The 22,250-nt window shown below is 43.5% G+C and overlaps 1 protein-coding gene across 1 annotated transcript in view; it reads left to right on the plus strand.

Annotated features, from left to right (window-relative positions):
* The window catches only part of DEPTOR (DEP domain containing MTOR interacting protein), a 236,511-nt gene that overhangs the window by 158,919 nt on the left and 55,342 nt on the right, over positions 1-22,250 (plus strand). The window contains 1 exon segment of the mRNA XM_029591951.1: positions 21,335-21,405. Within this exon segment, the coding sequence (XP_029447811.1) occupies positions 21,335-21,405 (71 nt within the window).

The raw sequence follows: 22,250 nt of genomic DNA on the forward strand, positions 1-22,250 counted from the left end.
AAAAGTGTGCATAGTTATTTAGAAATGTATATGCTTGTATAGTATAATAAGCCTGCATATATTTGTACATACTGCCAGCCTTGTTCACAGTCCCGCTTTGTTTTTCCTGGGGTGAAGGGAGGGAAATCCCACTCACTATCACCTTCCCCTGGTGAAGGCACCAGGTGCCAAGAATGTGAGGATCGACGGAGTCTGCCCTAGGAGGGCTCCCACCAGGTCTGTCCCAGACCCAGGAACGTCCTGCGATGTAAGCAGTCAAGGGGACATTGCATACATATATGGCCACGCATAGTTTTACCATAGGTGCCCAACTGTCAGGTTTTTGACTGTGCTGTCCAGTTTTTAACATAATTGTAGAGAGTCTGGTTATAGGGGTCCAGTCAAAACTGCTTGCAGGGCCCTGGGGCAGTGTCTGTTGTGATCCCGGTCGCGGGTCCCACGTCCGGGCCCTTACCTCCTCCAGACCTCCCGGCAAAACAGCAGCAGTCCCCGATGCTCTTTGGGCCATGCCAGGCCTTCTCCGCGGCGTCGTCTCCACGAGGGAGATGCCGCCGAGCTCCGTGTGGTACCCCGTCCCTTAGGTGCGCAAGCGCGCAATGCAGGGGAATTTAAAGGGACAGTGGCGGGAAACCTCGGCCGGCCCCCGGGATGACATCAGACGCCGGCAGGGTATTTAAACCTAGCTCCTGCCTCAGAACATCGCCTTGCAACGAGGTTCGCTCCCTGGAGTCTTCAAGTTGCAGTTCCAGCCTTTGTTCCTGATCCAGCCTTGTCCTGATCCTTCGGCCTGTCTTCCTGGTTCTTGACTTCGGTACGTCTTCTGGAAGTTCCCGTCTGCTACCAGCCCTGACCTTTGGACCGTCCACCGTTCTGCTCTCTGCCTTCTCTGTGACATCCGGATTTCACCTTGGACTTTCCTCTCCAGAAGACCGCGCCTAAGTCCAAGTGGCTCGGGTCCTCATGGGCTCCTCCCAGGGAGACTTCGGGCTTACAGTGGTGAAGATCCTGATTGGTCTCCTGGCTCCGTTCCACCTCCCGGCTACTACATCTTCTGCAGAGTTCTTCTCGACGTTTCTTCATCATCCGCCGGCCGGCTCAAGGGTCCACAGACCATAACAATGTCTGAACTGCTGGCTGCACATAGCCAATTGGAGCATGGTATGCATGGCTTTGATTTCAGCCCTCCAATCAGGTGCCTGTTTTTTGCCTGAACCAGCTGATCCAGCCATAGGAGGAGGAGCGGGAGAGAGATGCATGTCGATTCTGTGCCTGCATGCCAGACGTGAAGCTGCAGCTACTCTCATTGTTTCTACTTTCTGCAGGCTTATCAGTCATGCTGCCCCACCTGGCTGGGACTTGCATCACCTGCCACCAAAACTGCCTTTTCTTCTATACTCAGTCTATTAGAACTGCAGCCTCTTCTTCCCACTTCATTGTGACTGTCTGTGAAGTTACTCTGCTGATGGCTGCCCACCTGGCCACTCACTGTAGGCTGTGCCTTTCTCCCGCCCTCTGGTCTGACTCTGCTCGGTCATTTTAGTCTCACATCGCTCCAGCTGCCAGCTTCCCTCCACCTTTGCCTGTTTTCTAATCTTCTATTCTACTTCCCCTACTGGTGCCTCTCCCCCTGACTGAAGGCTGATGGCAGTTTTCTGCAGTTGCTGCAGCCAGTGTCAGATGATCCACCCAGGTAAACAGCAATTGGTTCTAAAGAAAAGGGAGACTGCTTTAATTTGTCCTTTAGCAAGTTGGAATTGCCTGGCTTTAAACTAAAACATGTAGTGTACTACAGTGATCCCCCCACCCCCCCCCCCCCCTTCACCTTCTCTGTATCCCCTTCTGTTCCTTGGTTCTTGTGGTTTTCATCTTATCTGTCAGTTCCTGTGGTCAGTCTTCAGTTCTTCTGTGTGCCTTGCCTCCTGTGTTTCTCCTTGTCTTCCTGCCCTGCCTATCTGTCCTGTTTTCCCTTGGACAGATACCCGGTATTGACCTTGACTTGCTTCCTGGACTTCTTTTGAACTCTGTCTGCCACTGACCACTGCCTGACTACTAGACCTTCCTTGAATGCCACCTGTCGCTGACCACTACCTAATTACTGGACCTTCCATGAATGCTGCCTGCCACAGACCACTGCCTGACTTCTGGACTTTCCTTGAATGCCATCAGCCTTGACCCAAGCGCGTTTTCGACTTTGCCTGCATGCCTCAGGTTCTGCTGCGGATCTTCTGATCTTCAGCAAAGGCCTCCACCTAAGATCTGCCGGCCCCGGCACCTATGGGAAAGATGAGTTGGTATAGGCAAAGCTCCATTTGGGCTCTGCCTCTTCTAACTCCGCCAGCTGATGGTGGGAAACTGCAGGGCTCCACCCTGCAGGTTGTGCCACATCTGCCTCATTCTAAGGGTCCCCGTCCACAACAGGAGCCAGACTTGGGGAAGAGATTGATTGTATCAGCAAGCCAGGAATGGTTGCAGCCCTGAAGATATGACAGATTTTTTTATGGCCCCATCAAAGTTCAGTCCTCATTGAGGATGGGGTTTCATACACAGTTTTTTAATAGTACACCCTTCTGAGCCTGATCCAATCCAACATCTTACCTGACCATTGTTTTGAACCCATGGAACTAGTGCCAGGATCACAAAAACCCTGAATCATATTTTATGTTCCTCCTGCAGGGGTGACACATATAAAGTAGCACAACTGGTCTCCTCAGTGAACTAGACTGTCATGCTGCCAGTCAAAGAGGTAAAGAAGAAAGTGGAAGAAACAGAAGATTCTCTTATGTTGCCAACCAAAAGATTGAAAAGCTGGATTTCTCCTTCACATTTCTCACAGAAAGGCAAGATAATCTCAGGGAGCGAGCAAAATAATATTTAGGTGGTTGAACTGCCAGAAAAGCCTGAATGATTTAAGCCTGTTGAATTATTTTGGAATGGCAGCTGTAGATCCTATTTTCAAAGCACCCTGGTGTTTTGGGCTAGCGTCTGACCAAGGTTGGTCATTATTAGGCTTCACAATTTTGGGGACAAAGTGCACATTATGGCAGCAGCTTAAAAGATCAGCAGGTTATTTTTTTCATGACTCAAAAATTTTTATTTTTCAAGATTTTTAAGCCCAGCACTACAGGCAAGAGTTTGCACAAGTGAAAAAAGAGCTGCACAAGAGGAGGGCCATGTATGCAGTCTTATATCTTGCTAAAATAAAAATATTCCTGGATGGTCAAATGAAAGCATTCAAGGAGTTTAAAGTAGTGAAGCACTAGTTGGATTCCATTGGCAGAAATTATGTGCATTCTAATGATTGAAATTGTCCTATTTTCGTTTTTTTGTCTTTTTCTGATCAGGGACGGCTGCTAACTATAGTTTTACTAACTTTCTCTTGAAGACTTTGCTTCTTTTTTTTCTTTCTTTTTTTTCTTTTCTTCTTTTAACATACACTGAAATATTTTCACCAACACAAGCTGTTACCCATGGACAAAGTGTTGCATTCAGAAGACCACAGGCCCATCCCACCGCCCAGCCCAACGCCCTTACCTACTGGCTGGGTCCAGCCAAGCGGCCTCCTGACACCACATCTCCCCTTCTGCTTGAAATGGTCCTCAGAAGGCGACCTCTGCCAAATGCGGCAGGAAGTCGCAACGCTCCAGCTGGTTTCTCTCCGGTGTAGCAGGATGCCGCAGGAATATCGGGGCTTGGACCATCTTCCAGGAAGTTTCCTCTCCTGCCTTCCTATGCGCGCATGTGGCTGATTCCCCCATGCTTAAAAGGCCAATGTGGGAACTGCCCAGCGATGCCCTCTGATGACATCACAGGTGGGTCCCCATATAAGGCTGCTCCAGACGCTTCTTCAGTGCCTTGGCAATAGGTCGACGCCTCCTGGAGAAGTGCTTTGCCAGCATTCCACCATCCTGCATCCTGGTTCCTGCTTCTTATCTCCGCTGTGGTGTTCCTTAGTCCGTGTATTCTGCCTTTGGTTCCTGCTGTCTGGTTTGTCTCTGTATCTCCTCGTCTGTGACAAATCTTCTCCCCATCTGTCTTCAGCGACTCCTCCTGTTCCTGTGGTCCCTCGTCTTCCTCCTCTTCGTCATCCTCCTCAGATTGATCTTCTGGCTTTGACCTTGGACTGGACCCCAATGCTGGTTGATCTCCACCTGCCACTGACCACAGCCTATCCTCGTCTTCAATTGAACTCTGCCTGCCTCTGACCTCTGCCTTTTCCAGACACCGCTGTCAATCACCTGTCCAGATTGTGGCTTGACACATCTGCATTCCCCACTGTGCTGGCCTTACTCATCCAGCTTTGGATCTTCACACCACAGAGGCCCACGCCTAAGTCCAGCTGGCCCTTGCACTTGAGGGCTCAATCTAAGGGGAACAAGGGCCTCTGCACTGGCCAGCTCCACCTGTCAATGATGGGGACCTGCAAGGCTCCTCCCTGCAGGTTGTGCCAACCTTACCTCAGCCTAATGTTCCACTTCCACAACAGTTTGCCTAGGTCATGGACCCAACAGAAGCCACTGCTTTTCAGGCCATTCCATGCTTGACCCACACGATCCATGAACAATAGCGCTTCCTCGAGGTTCTGGCAGCCTCCATGGAATATCTCAAAACTCAGCTGGAGTCTATGGCAGTTCCTGTCGCACTGCTGCCACCAGCGGTACTTCCAACCACCCCAGCTGCTCCAAGTCACCCCTGTATTCCACTTCTGGCACCTCCCTGTTATGCTGGGGATCCGAAGCAATGTCAGGGTTTTATTAATCAGTGCTACATGCACTTCTCGCTTCAGCTGGCTCTCTTTTCAGAAGCCACGACCAAGACCACCTTCATTCTCTTCCGTCTCATTGACAAGGCCCTAGCGTGGGTGTCACCACTCTGAGAATGTTCTGACCCAATTCTCCAAGATCTCCAGCAATATGTTTCCTCCTTCAAAAAGGTCTTTCATGGTCCTCGCCACCAGGCTGCATCCAGCTCAAATCTTCACCTACTTCTGTTGCATAATCTGCCCCTAACAGATTCCCCCACATTTAAAGGACCAGGGCAGGAATAGCCCGGCGGCACCCTCTTATGACATCACAGGAGGGTCCCGATATAAGGCTGCTCCAGACAATCCTCCAGTGCCTCAGCAATAGGCCGACTCCTCCTGGAGAAGTGCTTTGCCAGTGTTCCGCCATCCTGCATCCTTGGTCCTGCTTCTTATCTCTGCTGTGGTGTTCCTTAGTCTGTGTCTTCTGCCCTTGGTTCCTGCTATCTCTGTATCTCCTCGTCTGTGGTCAGTCTTCTCCCCATCTGTCTTCAGTGTCTCCTCGTGTTCCTGTGGTCCCTCATCTTCCTCCTCTTTGTCATCCTCCTTGGATTGATCTTCTGGCTTCAACCTTGGACTGGAGCACGACACTGCTTGATCTCCACCTGCCACTGACCACAGCCTGAATCTTATTTTCAACTGAACTCTGCCTGCCTCCGACCTTTGTCTCATCCAGACACTGCTGCCAGTCACCTGTCCAGATTGTGGCCTGACCCTTCTGTGTTCCCCACTGTACTGGCCTGTCTCATCTACCAAGCTTCGGATCTTCACCATCACAGAGGCCCATACTTAAGTCCAGCCAGTCCCAGCACCCAAGGGCTCAACCTAAGGGGAACGACGGCTGGGATTGGTGAAGTTCCAGTTGGGCCTCTGCATCAGCCAGCTCCACCTGTCGACAGTGGGGACCTGCAGGGCTTCTCCCTGCAGATTGTGCCAACCCCCCCTCACCACTTCTGCAACATGAAGACATCACATAGTCCCGTAAAATGAAACATTTCAGTCTTTTTCTGCTGTCATTCACTAAAAAGGGTTGTGCTTTGGAATGGTTGATTCCCGATGACCTCCCCTTCTTTTTGTTTTTACTTGTATTTTTTCTTTTACTTTTAAGTTTATGTTTGGACGTTAGTAATGTTATCAACCTGGATGTAAAATATTTTAGAAAGTAGTTAAAAGCCCTATTATTCGGAGAGGACTTTCGATGCTAGGTATCCTGTTTGATGTTTAATGTATTGTGTGCTGTAATATGAATATTGTAACTGTTTTATGAATATTTCACTGTTCTCTGTGCTGTACATTTTGTGTTTGGATGCTGCAGATTATAAGTCATTAAATAAAAAAAACAAAACAAAAACCTGTTGTTTTATGTAAATTTTGGACTAGATGAATGGCTTTATTTTTTTTATTTTTGCAAATAAGACTTCAAATCTTTTCTTGGGATCACTTGGCAAGTTATTGGAGGTTTGGCTTATTGAATGCTGAACAGTCTGCTTTATTTTCTTACGTAAATGTGAATTTTCAAAGAAGTCTCTCATATATAGGCATATATACACATAGGGATGTAAGTTCCCAAACTTATCTGCACACTTTTACACCCGCTAATTGACTTATGCAAGTGAAACCAGACTTGTCTCTGCTCTGCAGTGTTTGGGTGGGAGGCCTGCATGAATTGGCAAGAGCTCAGAGTAAAGATCTAGAAGGTCCAGGTGAACTGGAAAAGGACCGGGTGCAATGCCTGAAGAATCAGCAAACCGGTGATTCCAAGTACAGTGTGTGCGCAGCAGTCTATTTTCAAAATGGTATACGCTCATACTTTATAAAATGTCTGCCTCGTGGTTAATTTTGGGTGTTTATTCACACAGTATCATAACTATTTTACACGTAAAATACTCGCACATATGTTTATAAAATGGGTAGAGAAAATATGCGTTTTCTTGCATTAAAAATACATACGTACTGAAACATACACGCATACTTTTGGAGCAGAGCTACGTGATATTTTATAAACTGTGCAGCATTAATATCTGTGTGTCCACTTAACATACGCAAATGCTGTACTCTCCATAGGTTTGAAAGTTGGGCACCCTGGGTACTTCCTGCAACTGTTGCTCACTGTATGCAGCATTTGCAAGTGAGCGTGTAGAAGATTTGTAAGAGTGGCTAAAGTGAAGCAAAAGCAGGGCCAGTGTGGCAGCGTACACTTCCTCGTGTTGTGCCGGTCGTCGGTACTGGCGCATTGTAAGTTGAGCTCATGCACAGCTTGGGGCGCAAAGTGACTGTATGGCATGATTTTAGTCTCATTGTGATACTGTCCTTTGTATTGTTTTGTTCTCTGGAGTATTTTGCTTCCCGATGAAACAGAGAATGCGATCTGGGCGATCTCCGTAAGCATTCTAGCTACGTGTTTTCTGGATTTTTTTCTCGCTTGTTGCTATGGGGTTTCAGTTCACTCTGTTTACACTACTGAGAACAGTTTGTTACAGGATTCTTTGAAGTGATTAACCTTTTTGCTGCAGATACTGAGAAGCCATATATGTGGGTGGATGGTACTGAATGCATGATTGTAGACAAAGGAGTTTTACAGGTAACTGTATGTTAACATTTCGATTCATTTTTTTTTTCAAATCCAAAGTGCAATTTCCTTGCTCAGGTTTTTGTTAATGTGTTGCCTTGGTGGAGAATTTTACCTGCATAGAGGAGATGTTGGTTCTGGGTCCCTAGAATCCTTCCATCCAAGAATCACAACATCTTGTTGAGAGTGGTGGTTTAAACAAAAGTTTTTGCTTAATTCTTCAGCCTTATGTTGGGTTGGACAGTAGTATTATTTACTCTCATATGTCTGATTTTATGATTCATACATTTATATTCTTGCTCGATGCCTACACACAATGGCTTCAGTTTTATCTTAATATTTTGGTTGTATGTTATGGTAAGAGTGTTGTGAAGAAGCCAAAAATATAAAACTCATATGGACAACGCAATATTTTGGTTGTATGTTATGGTGAGTGTTGTGAAGAATCCAAAAAAATAAAACTCATATGGACAGCGCTTTCCAACCTTTCTTACATTTTTTTGAAAGATTAACAATACAGTTCTTATGTGTGCTGGATGCTGATCTATGTAGAATGTTTTACTTGAATTTTCAGCGGATATGATGAAATATTTGGTTTGTAGATAAAAATAATTTCACAAAATGTCCATAGATAGCACTTCCTCCCCTTTTGAAAAGAAAAATATGTTTTTAATATTTCTAACGAGAAAATGTCTAAATTGCCATGCCTCAAGAGACTCTTTTAATAGACAAAGCACGGAAATTGAAAACTGATTGCGTGGGTCAAATATTTTTTCCTTATTTAATTCAAAGAGTGAAGAGGTTTGTCTCCTAATTCACACATTCTTGCCTGTTGATATAAGCCAGGCTGCAAGAGATTCAGATAAAAAACACAAGAAACAAGAAATTAGAGATGTGAATCGGAACCGGAATCGGTTCAGTTCCGGTTCCGATTCAAATCTTATCATTTTTATTGTCCGGCCCGATTGGTTTTTTGTTTATCGGCTGCGCCCAATCCGATAAACAAAAAACCCACTCTGACCCTTTAAAACTGACCCCTTAGCCTCCCCCACCCTCCTGACCCCCCCAAAAAACATTTAAAAATTACCTGGTGGTCCAGTGGGGGCGCGGGGAGCAATCTCCCGCTCTCGGGCTGTCGGCTGCGCTAATAAAAATGGCGCTGATGGCCCTTTGCCCTTACCATGTGACAGGGTATCGTGCCATTGGCCGGCCCCTGTCACATGGTAGGAGCACTGGATGGCCGGGCCATAAAAAGGGAATGCAGTAGTTTTCCGAAATCTGTATGGCTAATAGTGGTTTATGAGCTTTTCCTCCAGGAACTAGAGTAAACCGTTTTTAAACCCAATTACGCTAACTGCTTTCACCACATTCTCTGGCAACAAATTTCACAGTTTAATTGTGAACTGAGTGATAAAATATTTTCCCTCAGCCCCTGTGACATAGTAAGGGCAAAGGCTATCTGCGCCATTTTGATTACTGGCAGCCGACGGTCCAGGTGCAGGAGGTCACTCCCGGACCCCCGCTGGACCACCAGGGACTTTTGGCAAGTCTTGGGAGACCCTCCTGCCCTCCCTCCTGCCCTCCCTCCTGCCCTCTGAACCATTTCAATGTTTATTCCACAGGGGTCACAGTATGAGGCTTTCATAAATTTCTGTGTTGGAGTCCCTGTGATGAGATCTGAATGGAGGAGTCACTACTCAAGGTCCCCTTCTTCAACCCTGAGTAGCGGCTACAGTTTCACCTACAACTGGTGGGGGGGGGGGGGGGGGTGAGATGCTAGAGTGCAGTGCGAAATGGCAGCAAAAGGTTTCTTTCCTTGGTCATTTTTCTTGTTTTTATCCTTATATTTTTATTTTTTTGATGGAGCATTGTTTGATATTTGGGTACTTTTATGACCTGTATTCTCAGATTTGAAGCGTGTGCTGAGGAAATTTTCTCTTCTCACCCCCTCACTTACATGGCAGGACAGCAGCACAGAGGCCTGCTCTTGACACGACATGGCAGCATGGGACCTGGAATTCATGTGGGGCAGCCGCTCCTCACTCCCTTGCTAACGTCACCGGATCGCAGCACAGATGCCTGCTCCTGGCTCGATGGTGGCAGCACAGATCTGAAATTATTGTGGGGTAGCTGTTCCTCATTCTGTTTACAGCGCTCTTCTGGACATCTTATCGGGCCGCGTAGAGTTGAGAGATCCCGGCAGTGTCCTTAAGCATCAGCCTGGATGTGGGGGTGTGCACTGTTTCCGAGACGAGCTGCGCGAAGCCTCTTCGTGCATGGTAACCTTGAGCAGGATCCTGATCACACTGAGGAGTTCCTGAACTGCATGTACTTGATATCCCCTGAGCTCTCCAACGTATATGAACTTAACTTTTTTGCACAGCACCTTCCTCCTTCAATGAGTTTTCCCCATGCTTGCCATTTTTTGTCTGAGCTCTGTTTTTTTTATGTTCTCTTTGTGCTTATTCTATTTGTGGCAAGTGAATTCTCAGAAATTTTGTCTCATTGAAACAAAGAAACATGACGGCAGAAAAAGACCATCTAGTCTGTGTTATTGCTCACCCCGCCAGGAGGGCGGAGTTAGCAATCTATTAGGTTCCAGCTCCTCTGGAAGGAGGTTAGCAACTGTTGTGACTCAACCTGCCAGGAGGGTGGAGTTAGCAGTCTGTATCGCTCAGCTCCTCCGAGGGGAGGAGTTGGCAGTCTGATATGGCTAACCCCGCCAGGAGGGCAGAGTTGGCAACCTGGTATGCGCTGGTTCCTGTAGAATGAAAGAGTTAGCACTCTGTTATAATTCTGCTTTGGAATTGAGCAATATGAGACAGATCCGCTAGGGAGTTAGCACTTAATATAGTCTCTGTACTGAAGTAGCAATCTGTTATGGATCTGTTCCCTTGAAAAAGGAGTAACAGTGATGATACTTCGTAGGCAGAATTAGTGAACTAATGTGGGTTGGCTCCCACTGAGTGGTAGATGATATAATACCGCTCTATTAGTGTAAGGAATGAGCACTTAGTAGAAATGGTGAATCCCTGGGTCGATGGCAGATGACAGCGCCCCCAAGAGGAGATCCTGAGAGGAACCACCGGCTAGGCTGGAAGTAGAACCGGCTAGACTGGAAGTAGAACCACCAGAGGTGGCAGTAGTGAGCTGATGTGCTCGGCAGGGCTGAAGTCCTTCAGATACTGGAATAGCGATCTCTGAGTTGCTGAGCTGTAGAGAGTGACTATAGGTAGTGAGTAGACAGTATGCTGGATACATAACCAGTAGTGGATGATACAATGGTAGATGTCTGTAAGGTCCTCTTATGCAACAGAGAGTCTTCAGTATTCAGGAACAGGAGCCACAGGCGAGTACTGGTTCCTGTAGTAACTCACAATAACTGTGTATGAGATGGCTTCTGGAATAGAAGAGAGTTGAGGAGAGTTGAAGAACATAGGCCCGCGTGGAGCGAGTACTGATTTCTATCGTAGTTGCAAGCAAAGACCTTTTATGTTGGAAGCAGATGACATCACTACGGGGGGACGCCCCTGAGGTTCGCGCCCTTGCCAGTACAAGTCTGAAGCGCGTGCGACCTTACGTCATCAGGAACATGGCGGATCCATAGCGTCAAGCCAGCCCGGGGACTCCGGGACTCAGAGGCAGAGAGAAGCCACGGCAGCATCTGTCCATCAGACCCGAAGGGAGTCGCCACAAAGGTAGAGAGGGTGGAGCGAGGGCAAGAATAGGCACGAACGCAACAGTCTGCCTAGCTGTCCAATTTATCTAGTCCTTACAATTCCCATTATTCCCTCAGAGATCTCCTGAGAGGTGCTTCTCTGCACATAGGGTATCCTTTTATACATTTTGTGTATATTTTTAAAGACCGTGTTCATATTTCTCTATCAGGTGAATTGTGAGGGGTGGGGGGTTTGCTTGATGTCTCATTGACGTTTGGACTTGCCAGCTAAAACCCCTTGTTTTTTCCCCTCCTTTTTGTGTTTTGGAGGTATGACATTTTCTCTTTCACATCTGTGGAACCAATATTTATAGGCATATCCTCTCTGCTGATGGAATCAAAGCTTTCATATGTTGCCACCTTAGCTAAATATAGCAGATTTTGAAAAGGGTCTTCTGAGCTTACTGACAGCCCTCTCAAAATGTCTAACCCTAAACTTTAGGCAGAGTCCAAGCAAGGATTAGACATCATAGTGGCTGAATGCGTAATCACTAAACTAGTAAAGGAAATCAAGCTCTTATGATCAGCTGTCAACAATACTATCGCTGAATCTCAAGGAAGATATTAAAGGTCTGAAAGAGGTTTCCTTAAATAAAGTGCACATTGGAGAGCAGATTAACTCAACTGCAGATTTTTATAGAAGAATGAAAGTGTTGGAGAAAATCAGGGAGCTAAAAGAACACCAGGATGACTTGAAAATCATCAATAAAGAAACAATATCAGAGTACTAGGTGTTCCAGAAGGGGATGCTTAAGAAGACGCTGCCAAACTTTTGAATGAGATCTTCCAAGCTTGTGTTCCTGGTTTCTCATTATATCTTTTGAAATTTGATAGAGCACACAGAATATGTAGACTGTCAATGGAAGGCTGAAAATATCCTAGAACCATTGTGGCCTACTTACGCTTCTTTGAGGATAAACAGGCTCATCTCAATATGATGCAAAGTAAGGAGGAAATTATGTTTAAGCTGGTGAAAATAAAATATTTTCTATATTTCTTCCAATTCACTTTGGAATAAAGGAAGAGTTTCTGCCCTCTTAAGAACATAAGAAATAGCCATGCTGGGTCAGACCAAGGGTCCATCAAGCACAGCATCCTGTTTCCAACAGAGGCCAAACCAGGCCACAAGAACCTGGAAATTACCCAAACACTAAGAAGATCCCATGCTACTGATGCAATTAATAGCAGTGACTATTCCCTAAGTAAACTTGACAAATAGCAGTTAACGGACTTCTTCTCCAAGAACTTATCCAAACCTTTTTTGAACCCAGCTACACTAACTGCACTAACCACTTCCTCTGGCAAAAAGTTCCAGAGCTTTATTGTGATTTGAGTGAAAAAGAACTTTCTCCGATTAGTCTTAAATGTGCTACTTGCTAACTTCATGGAATGTCCCCTAGTCCTTCTATTATTCGAAAGTGTAAATAACCGATCCATATCTATTCGTTCAAGACCTCTCATGATCTTAAAGACCTCTATCGTATCCCCCCTCAGCCATCTCTTCTCCAAGCTGAACAGCCCTAACCTCTTCAGCCTTTCCTCATAGAGGAGCTGTTTCATCCCCTTTATCATTTTGGTTGCCCTTCTCTGTACCTTCTCCGTCACAACTATAACTTTTTTGAGATGTGGTGACCAGAATTGTACACAGTATTCAAGGTGTAGTCTCACCATGGAGCGATATATTTATTTTATTTATTTATTTAAAATCTTTTCTATACCTTCGTTTAGTAATGTACCATCACAACGGTTTAGTAATGTACCATCACAACGATATAGAGGCATTATAACATTTTCTGTTTTATTAACCATTCCCTTCCTAATAATTCCTAACATTCTGTTTGCTTTTTTGACTGTTGCAGAATACTGAGCCGATGATTTTAAAGTGTTATCCACTATGATGCCTAGATCCTTTTCCTGGGTGGTAGCTCCTAATATGGAACCTAACATCGAGTAACTACAGCAAAAGTTATTTTTCCCTATATGCAACACCTTGCACTTCTCCACATTACATTTCATCTGCCATTTGGATGCCCAATCTTCCAGTCTTGCAAGGTTCTCCTGTAAAGTATCACAATCCGCTTGTGATTTAACTACTCTGAATAATTTTGTATCATCTGCAAATTTGATAATTTCACTCGTCGCATTCCTTTCCAGATCATTTATATATATATATTGAAAAGCACCGGTCCAAGTACAGATCCCTGAGTCACTCCACTGTTTACCCTTTTCCACTGAGAAAATTGACCACTTAACCCTACTCTCTGTTTCCTGTCTTTTAACCAGTTTGTAATCCATGAAAGGACATCACCTCCTATCCCATGACATTTTAGTTTTCCTAGAAGCCTCTCATGAGGGACTTTGTCAAACGCCTTCTGAAAATCCAAATACACTACATCTACCAGTTCACCTTTATCCATTTATGTCCATTTATGTTTTGAGAGACAAAGCTGTTAAATAACATTGGGGCTTCCCATTTAGTCTGCAGTTCTCCTACCACGAGAAGGATTATCAAGTTGTGGACCTTGATGACTGCAGGGATGTACTGGATCAGCTTACCAGTAGAGTGAAACCCAGTAGAGTTTCCTTATTCTCTATTGGCATGAGAATGGTTGGAAGTATCCCCAAGAAGACATAGTTACCTTAATTATGGGAAAAAGTTGCGATTATCTTCACCAGACCATTTGGATGGAGAGATGGACCAGTCTGCCCCTGAATTACTTTTTCTTCTGCTGCGATTGTTTCGTTTCTCAAATTGGCTATATTCACTGTGTTCTGAACTCTAATGTGTCTTTGGCTGCTGTTTTGTGACTTGTTAAACCTACTATTATTACTGATCTTTTTGGGAATGGGGATTCTTGGTCATGGGAGGATGCTTCTTTGTCTATCTGTATGTCCTCGGCATCTTTGTGTATTTTTATTTTCTTTATTTTATGTCTAGGATGGATGCACTATTTGTCTACTTTGCTATCTGACATCTTTTTTACTTTCTATTTTGATGTTTTTTTGTAAATATTTCTGGGTACTTGGTGTTTTTGCTTGTGGGATGTGGAGACTCTTGTGGGTTACTATTTTTCACTTTTTAACTGCATGCTTCTTTTCTGTTACTATTTCCTCTTTGTCCTCCTTCCTTTCTATTGCCTGTCCAAATTGTGCGATTAATAGGATACGTTTTCTGGGTAGGAGATTGGTACGAGTCAGGGGGTGTTCTCTTGGTTCTTCTTGACTTTAGGTTATAGGATGGCATTGATGGGCTGGCTCATTACATCAGTTCTGTTTCCCAGGGTATTCAGAATGATATGTTGAGGGGTAGTTGATTGGGGATTTTCAAATCCCCTGTTTAATTGTTCCTGTTATACCTTTCCTGCGAAACCTAAGCTATTTCAGCTTGCTAATGGAACCACTGCAATGTTTTTGTATCCTTTCTGTGGCTAATAAATTGGAATTTTCTTGTTGCTAATGGAATGTAAAGGGGTTTAATTTGCCAGCTAAATGAAGCATGCTAATTAGAAAAACCCTTAGAAACAAGGTTCTGGTTTACTTTTTACAGGAAACCCATTTTAAAATTGTCAGGGAATTTCCTTTCTAAAGCAAGCGTATTGTTTCATCATGTATCGCATTGGCTAAAGTTAAAAAGGGGAAGGGGGTTTGGTATATTATTTTCTAGACATTTTTCTATTACTGGGAAAATTAAGAGAGAGTGGAGACCTGAATGGGTCTGCACTTTTATTAAAGTTAAAGTGTCTCGTTGCCCTATCACTCTGGCCACCATTTACTAATCAGATTGAATTTATTTCCCATTGTTTCTAGGATCTTTTCTCCTTTGCTGAGGGCAGAGTGATCATAGGGGGAGGGACTTTAACTTAATTTTGGCCTCTTCGCTGGACCTGTTTCTAAAGACCTGAAGCGCAATGAAGAGAAGAGATGGCTGAGGGGGGTAATGATAGAAGTCTAAGATCATGAGAGGTCTAGAACGGGTAGATGTGAATCGGTTATTTATTCTTTCGGATAACAGAACGACTAGGGGGCACTCCATGAAGTTAGCAAGTGGCACATTTAAAACTAATCGGAGAAAGTTCTTTTTCACTCAACGCAAAATTAAACCCTGGAATTTGTTGCCAGAGGATGTGGTTAGTGCAGTTAGTATAGCTGTGTTTAAAAAAGGATTGGATAAGTTCTTGGAGGAGAAGTCCATTTCCTGCTAATAATTAAGTTGACTTAGAAAATAGCCACTGCTATTACTAGCAACAGTAAGATACGCGAGTAACCCCGAAAAGCTGCCCCTTCCACCCCCTGCGCGTGCCGAGCCTATCTTGCATAGGCTTGGCGGCACGCGCAAGCACTGGGACGCGCATAAGTCCTGGGGCTTTCCTGGGGGGGCGTGTTGGGGGGCTTGTCCCGGCCTGTTGGAAACAGGATGCTGGGCTTGATGGACCCTTGGTCTGACCCAGTATGGCATGTTCTTATGTTCTTATGTACATTTTGAGCAATTGTTGTTGAATGCAGAACTTGTGGATCCCTAGAGAAACCTCTACCCAAATAAAAAAAAAAATCCTTTTACTTCCCCTGCTCCCCTCCTATTCTAGAATTGACTTTGTTTTTGTTCATAAGGACAAATTGGGTGCAGTATGAACAGCAGAAATTGACCTTATTGAATGGTTGGACCGTGCCTCTATTGTACTTAAATGTGTTTTGGACGTTTGGGTTCAGACTTCCAGAGAGTAGAGTGTGGATGATGGTTTATTAAGGGCTGAGCATGTTTGTTGTATTTTAGAACTGGCCATTTAAGACTATTTTGAGTATAATGATGCCAGGGTGGTTTCTGGAGACATTTTCTGGGAAGTGGCTTAAGCCATCCTGAGAAGGAAACAAATTGCTTTGAATGCAGCTAGACTGTACGCAGCAAGAGCATCTGAAGAGAAAGCAAGAAATGTGTTACATACAGTTGAGGTGTTGAACAAGAGTGACCACACTACTCATCTCCAAGAGGTGGCATTTTATAGGAGAGCTATGCTTAAATCTATTATTACCCAAAAAGTGGAGAAAACTATTCGCAGGGTTAAACAGCTATTCTGTGTTAAAGGGAACAAAGCAGACAAGTTATTAGCACCTCTTCAAATCTTGTTACAGCTATTAAAACTCCCTTGGATGAGGTCACTGGCAACTCCGGTGAGATATGTGAGGCTTTTAGAACTTACTATTCTTCTTTGTATGCCTCTGAGCTTATAGCTAGTGAGGATGAGATTAATATCTATTTAGACAGTCTGGACCTCTCCACGAGTCCAGGTGCTGCTTTGGCGAGTCTGGAGATCCTGATCCTTACTATCGAAATGATATTTGGGTGCTGAGAAATGGTAAATGTGCAGGAGAGGATGGTTTCATATTACTTTTCTACAAGATTTTTTCTGACTCTCTTGCTCCTAGACTAGCGGTTTTATATAATGGGGTTTTGTCTGGAGGATCTCTCTCACTTTTCTCCGTTGATTCTGGGGTGCCCCAGGCCCTCTGCTGAGAATCGACGATCTACTTTGGAGGTACATGGGTGTTAGGAGGTAGGGATGGGGATCCACCTGCCCCCTAGACAACCAGGGTTAATTATTTTGGGGATTAGGATTGGGGTGTACCCTAGACACCAGAGACTTTATTATAGTAGGAAGCAGGGATAGGGTTGGGCCGAGAGGTGTTTGTTCTATGCCAAAGGAACCATTTTTGGGATGAAGGGGAGGGGCAGAAAAAGGAGCCAGCCATCGCCACAAATGTGGCTTTTTTTTTCTTTATTTTGGGGGGGCCAGCACCACCTCAATAGGTAGTGGGGCGGGGTAGTGGGGGGGGGGTAGTGGGGGAGGGCCATTTTTCAGGCTGCTGGCCCTTTAACCAATGACAGTCCCGGCTGAAGTGGGCCACCATTGAGCAAGAAAAGGAAGCTTCATGATACGATTTTATGTCGTTCGTTTGTGCTGTGATAAAACAGTCTTGTCTGATTCTCGGCAGTGTCTATTGTTAATCAAAATCATAAATAAAAAGTTACAAAACAAAAACAAATCATGCCACGATACAACCACAATAGTTTGTAGGGGTGGAGCCAAATATTTTGTATCATGATGATTTACGTTCTATTGTACATCACCTAACTCAACTGTATTTGTTATATGTGGTTTATAAATATTTTAAATAAATAAAAGGGACGGTAACTTCAGTCCAGCGTGCGGGTGCACATTGGCACCTGTGCGCCGTCACGCACCCATGGAGGCAGTGATTTTATAACTTTTGTGCACATATGCGCACCTGCTATAAAGTAGCCTGGATGCATGCACAGGTGCGCCTGATTTTAAATAGGCATGTGTCTAGGTGCACAAATTCCGCTTTTACCATGAAAGTTGGGGGTTTTAAGGAAAAATCTGTTTATTGAGCATGGTCCAACCATTGTTTCATTCAACTCCATATTCACAAACATAAATAAATCACAACGAGAGCAACTCAGGTGCCAATCATATAGCTACCTGACTCCCTTTCAGCCTTGAATTTTCTTCCCTCCATTCCCCCCTCACCTCCCCATTAACTGAATTAATTTCTTTGCCTTGCAGGGGCAAGTCAATATGCTAATACATCAAAGAGCCATTAATACTTTAATGTATTAGAAGCACAGATTTTTCAGTCGGGGATTTTAAAAAGGGGGGGGTGCCAGTTTCACCAGTTTGTCCAGTTAAGAACTAGATCCTCCACCCCCCTCCCCATTGAATACAAGAGTGTCCATCGCTTCAACTGAGGTATGCAGCTTCTCTAACTTAGCATCCATAGCAGTTATAACTGCTTTAGAGGCTTCCCTAATAATTGCCTCCGTGGAGTTGTCAGCCATCTTAGATTCCGGTTGTGTTATCTTCTCCTTCACTTTCTTTGAGATCTTGTTGGTGATAGCACAAAAATCACAAAAAGTAAATGACCGCCAATACTTAGAGATATAAACCATGCCACTTGTTTTAAAGCATAAAAACAGCACAAAGACAAGGGTGGCACCCGGAGTTACTCAGAGGCATTTCCAAGCAGCTCACTGCTCCTCAGCAGCATATGCTTAAAAGTTTTTTCTCCATCATTTATGTTAGTCATTACATAGTATGGGACTGTTAGAAATCTATGGCACAAATCTCAATTGACCTCCTTCCTTCCTCCCTGCCCCCAACCCCTCTCCTCCACAGTGATATCCTGGAACATTTATTTGTTCAAGTGCCTTCTCTTTAAAGCAACCCCTTTATAAAAAGGTCTGATGTCTCAGGCAGTCCTTGAGCACAGGATCAATAATAGGTCTGGTGTTCAGGATGCCCATAATGAATATTTATTACAGTTATTTGTATACATGTATTCCAGGAGCTTATTTGAACTATAAATACTATAAATAGAAATACCGAACATACCTAGCACAATATAAATATACCATCAACAATGCAAAAAAAAGAATATTTCTCAAAAAATATCAACAAATTTCATCACAACCCCAGAATGCTCTTCTCAATAGTACAATACCTCACAAAGACAACTCAAAAAGCTACTTGCACTTCACACAAAAACGATGATTTTGCTGAATTCTTTAAAAATAAAATATTAAACTTAATACAATCCAACTTTGAAGATAACACCCAATCCATATGTCTGAACTCAAAAGTAAAATCAAAATGGACTAGCTTCGACACCTCCTCCACCATCCAGATCCAATCAATCATCAAGAAAATGAATCCTGCCAACCACCCTCTGGATAGCATCCACATAACAAGCCTCAAGACAATTGAACCTACTATAACAAAATTAATCACCAAGATCGTCAATCTATCTCTTACTGAAGGAAGCTACCCCAATTGTCTCAAATCAGCTATAATCAAACCTATACTAAAAAAGAATAACCTCGACCCAAATAACCTATCAAATTACCGCCCAATTTCTAATCTACCCTTCATAGCCAAAATCATCGAAAAAGTAGTTCACTCACAACTTGATGAATACCTTGAAACAAACAACATCCTATCCCCAAACCAATATGGTTTTAGAAAAAACCTCCACTGAGACTCTCCTTCTGTCATTAAATGACACTATCCTAAGAGGATTTGATAATGGAAAACAATATCTACTCGTACTCCTTGACCTCTCTGCAGCATTTGATACAGTAAATCATCAAATACTTCTAGAACGATTGTCAGAAATTGGTTTAGCTGACACTACTCTACAATGCTTCTCATCTTATCTTTCGAACAGAAGCTACCAAGTTTCATTCAACAATAACATCTCTAAGAAAATTAACCTCAATACTGGAGTTCCACAAGGTTCAGCTATATCTGCCACTCTGTTCAACGTTTACCTTTTACCCATTTACCAGCTACTAAATGATCTTCAAATCACCCACTACCTCTATGCAGATGACATAAAACTTCTAATTCCCATCAAAAACTCCATTGATGAAACATACAAAGACACTTCTATACTACGTGAATCAATCAGACAACTCCTTACAAAATTAAAGCTCATAATCAACATTGACAAAACCGAAATAATTATCATGGACAAAAAATCCAATGTAACACCACCACCTCAGCTCACAGCTAACAATCAAATTAACCCAATATCCCCTGTCACTCACGCCAGAAACCTTGGAGTAATCATTGATAAAAACCTATCATACAATAACCACATAACTACCAAAATCAAAGAAGGATATCACAAACTCCTAATCCTAAGATGTATAAAACCTTTCCTAAATTCATTAATTCTCAGAACTGTTTTGCAACTAATAATTTTCTCAACCATAGACTACTGTAACTCTCTTCTGATTGGCCTTCCGTTCAACAACATCAAACCTCTGCAGATTCTTCAGAACTCAACAGCCAGTATTTTAACTGAAAAAAAAAAAGAATGATCACATCACGCCATACTAACTTCTCTACACTGGCTTCCTATTAAATCCCGAATTGAATATAAGATCTTGACTATCATACACAAATTAATACATTCCGATCACCACAAACAAACAAGCTTAAAAATCACTCGACAAAATTCCAATAGGAATCTTCGATCAAATAACACTTCTCGTCTAACAATTCCTCCCATCAGAGATGCTCACCTATCTACCACAAGAAATAGAGCATTCTCCATTGCCTGTCCAAAGAAATGGAACTCCCTACCACCTTATTTGAGAACTCAAACTAATATCAAAACATTCAAGAAGGATCTAAAAACTTTGCATTTTCATAAAGTCTACATTAACGATCAATTAAATCAACAATCTAACTTCAATCAATACTACCAACCAAACCCATGCAAGAGAGAAACAGATACAACAACTGGCATCGACCATAGTCTTAGCAATATGAACTTATAAGAAACAACGCTAGGAGTACACCCCTAAGATGATTAAATCCCAATACTGTTTCTATCCTCCTTTCCCTTTATTTCCTTCTCCTCCGTTTTCCACCCCCACCCTCTTCCCCTTCCCTTCCACTGTTATTTTTGCAACTATGTTTAATTATCTGTTTTCTGCTTGATTCTTGTAAACCATTATGATGGCTGCACCGAATGACAGTATATAAACAAATAAATAAATAAATATAAACCAGATCTGTTTGTAGCACTTTAGGGTGAGAATTGGCAATCTCATTGGTAAGCAATTCTTGTGCTTGTGGAGGCAACAACAGTAACAGAATTTAATAAAAAGGATCCTTAACCACAAGCAAGTGAAGACAGAGCCTGTCTATGGTGGGGTTCCCCAAGCTTGGTCCTTGAGGGTCATAACTCAGTCAGGTTTTCAGGAATTCTGCAATTTATGTATGTTTAATATGATTTTATATATGTTATTACTGTATCACGCCACAAACTGCAGAGGTGCTGGATATACATTTTTTTATTAAAATTATACATATGAGATATATTTGCATAGGCAGTGTTTGCAAACAGATCTCATGCATATTCATTGTTGAAATCCAGAGAACACAATTTGGTTGTAGCATTCAAGGATTAAGTTTGGGGATCCTCAGTCTGTGAAATTGCAACAGAAAGTACTTTGGGCAAACTAAGTAGGCCATGTGGTCCTTAGCTGTTACCATATTCAGTTTCTATATAGTAGGGCATTCTAGCTCTGCTGTAACCAGTCGTGTGTATAAGAAGATCATGTTTTGACATCTGCTCTCGTTATTTAAGGGGCGAGAGACCACTGTACTGTATTAAATTAGAGTGTTCTGAAAGTCTTCCATACTGTTTCTTTCTTCTTCTGCAGTGTTAAAGAAGTCGGTGACCCCCGATGAACTACTGACTCCGGGAGCCCCGTACATGAGGAAGACTCTTACGGTATGTTTTCGCCGTGAATCAGTAGCACTGCTAGTTGTTCTGTGTCTGGCACAGGAAATGCACTTCCCTGGGTATTCAGAAAAAGAATAAGTGACTAGGCTGTTTTAAATTATTGCTAAGAATCTGAAAACTAAGACTGTTTTGAGAAACTTTATTTTATAATCTTGGTGCATCCATACCTCCTTGTGTAGAATTAACATTGTGTTGGGTTAAAACTGTAATCCGTTATTTGGTGATAGCCCTTTAAACACTGGTGATCAATCAGATGTTATAGTTTTAACTAGTTTCAGTATGGTTAATGATATCATATAGGCCCTGACACTTTCAGTAAATCAAAAGTAGTTTCAAACAGCCAAATCAGAAGTCAAATATCTTTTTAACCAGCATGTCATAGTACACTCTCAAATAATATAACGGTTGCCTATTGGATAACGGATTTATTTGTAGTATGGATACCCTGAGGGGAGTGGCTTCCCTTGACTTTTCAATTAGGGATTTATTGAAACACATCTTGCACTCAAAATTGGTGAGAATAATCTAGTCATTTAGTTTGTTTCTCTATTTATATACTAGCTGTACCCGGCCATGCGTTGCCGTTGCTCAGTCTGGTTTAATTTCACAATGTGCATTAGCTCTGCTCCGGCTGTCCCACCTCCCTCCACCCTTTCCCGGCAGTGGATGGACTGGCTCGGCGACTCTTACCCTTTCCTCCTCTTGTGTGTAACTGTCCGGCAGTCCTTCCTCCCTCCCCCCTTCCCCAGCTGCGGAAGAACGGGCTGAGCCGTTTCTCGGAGCAGCGACTCGTCTGCCCTTTTCTCCTCCCCTCTGTGACACCCAGCACGTAG

This window comes from Rhinatrema bivittatum, chromosome 2 (genome assembly GCF_901001135.1).
Source record: "Rhinatrema bivittatum chromosome 2, aRhiBiv1.1, whole genome shotgun sequence".
In the NCBI taxonomy this organism is placed as follows: domain Eukaryota; kingdom Metazoa; phylum Chordata; class Amphibia; order Gymnophiona; family Rhinatrematidae; genus Rhinatrema; species Rhinatrema bivittatum.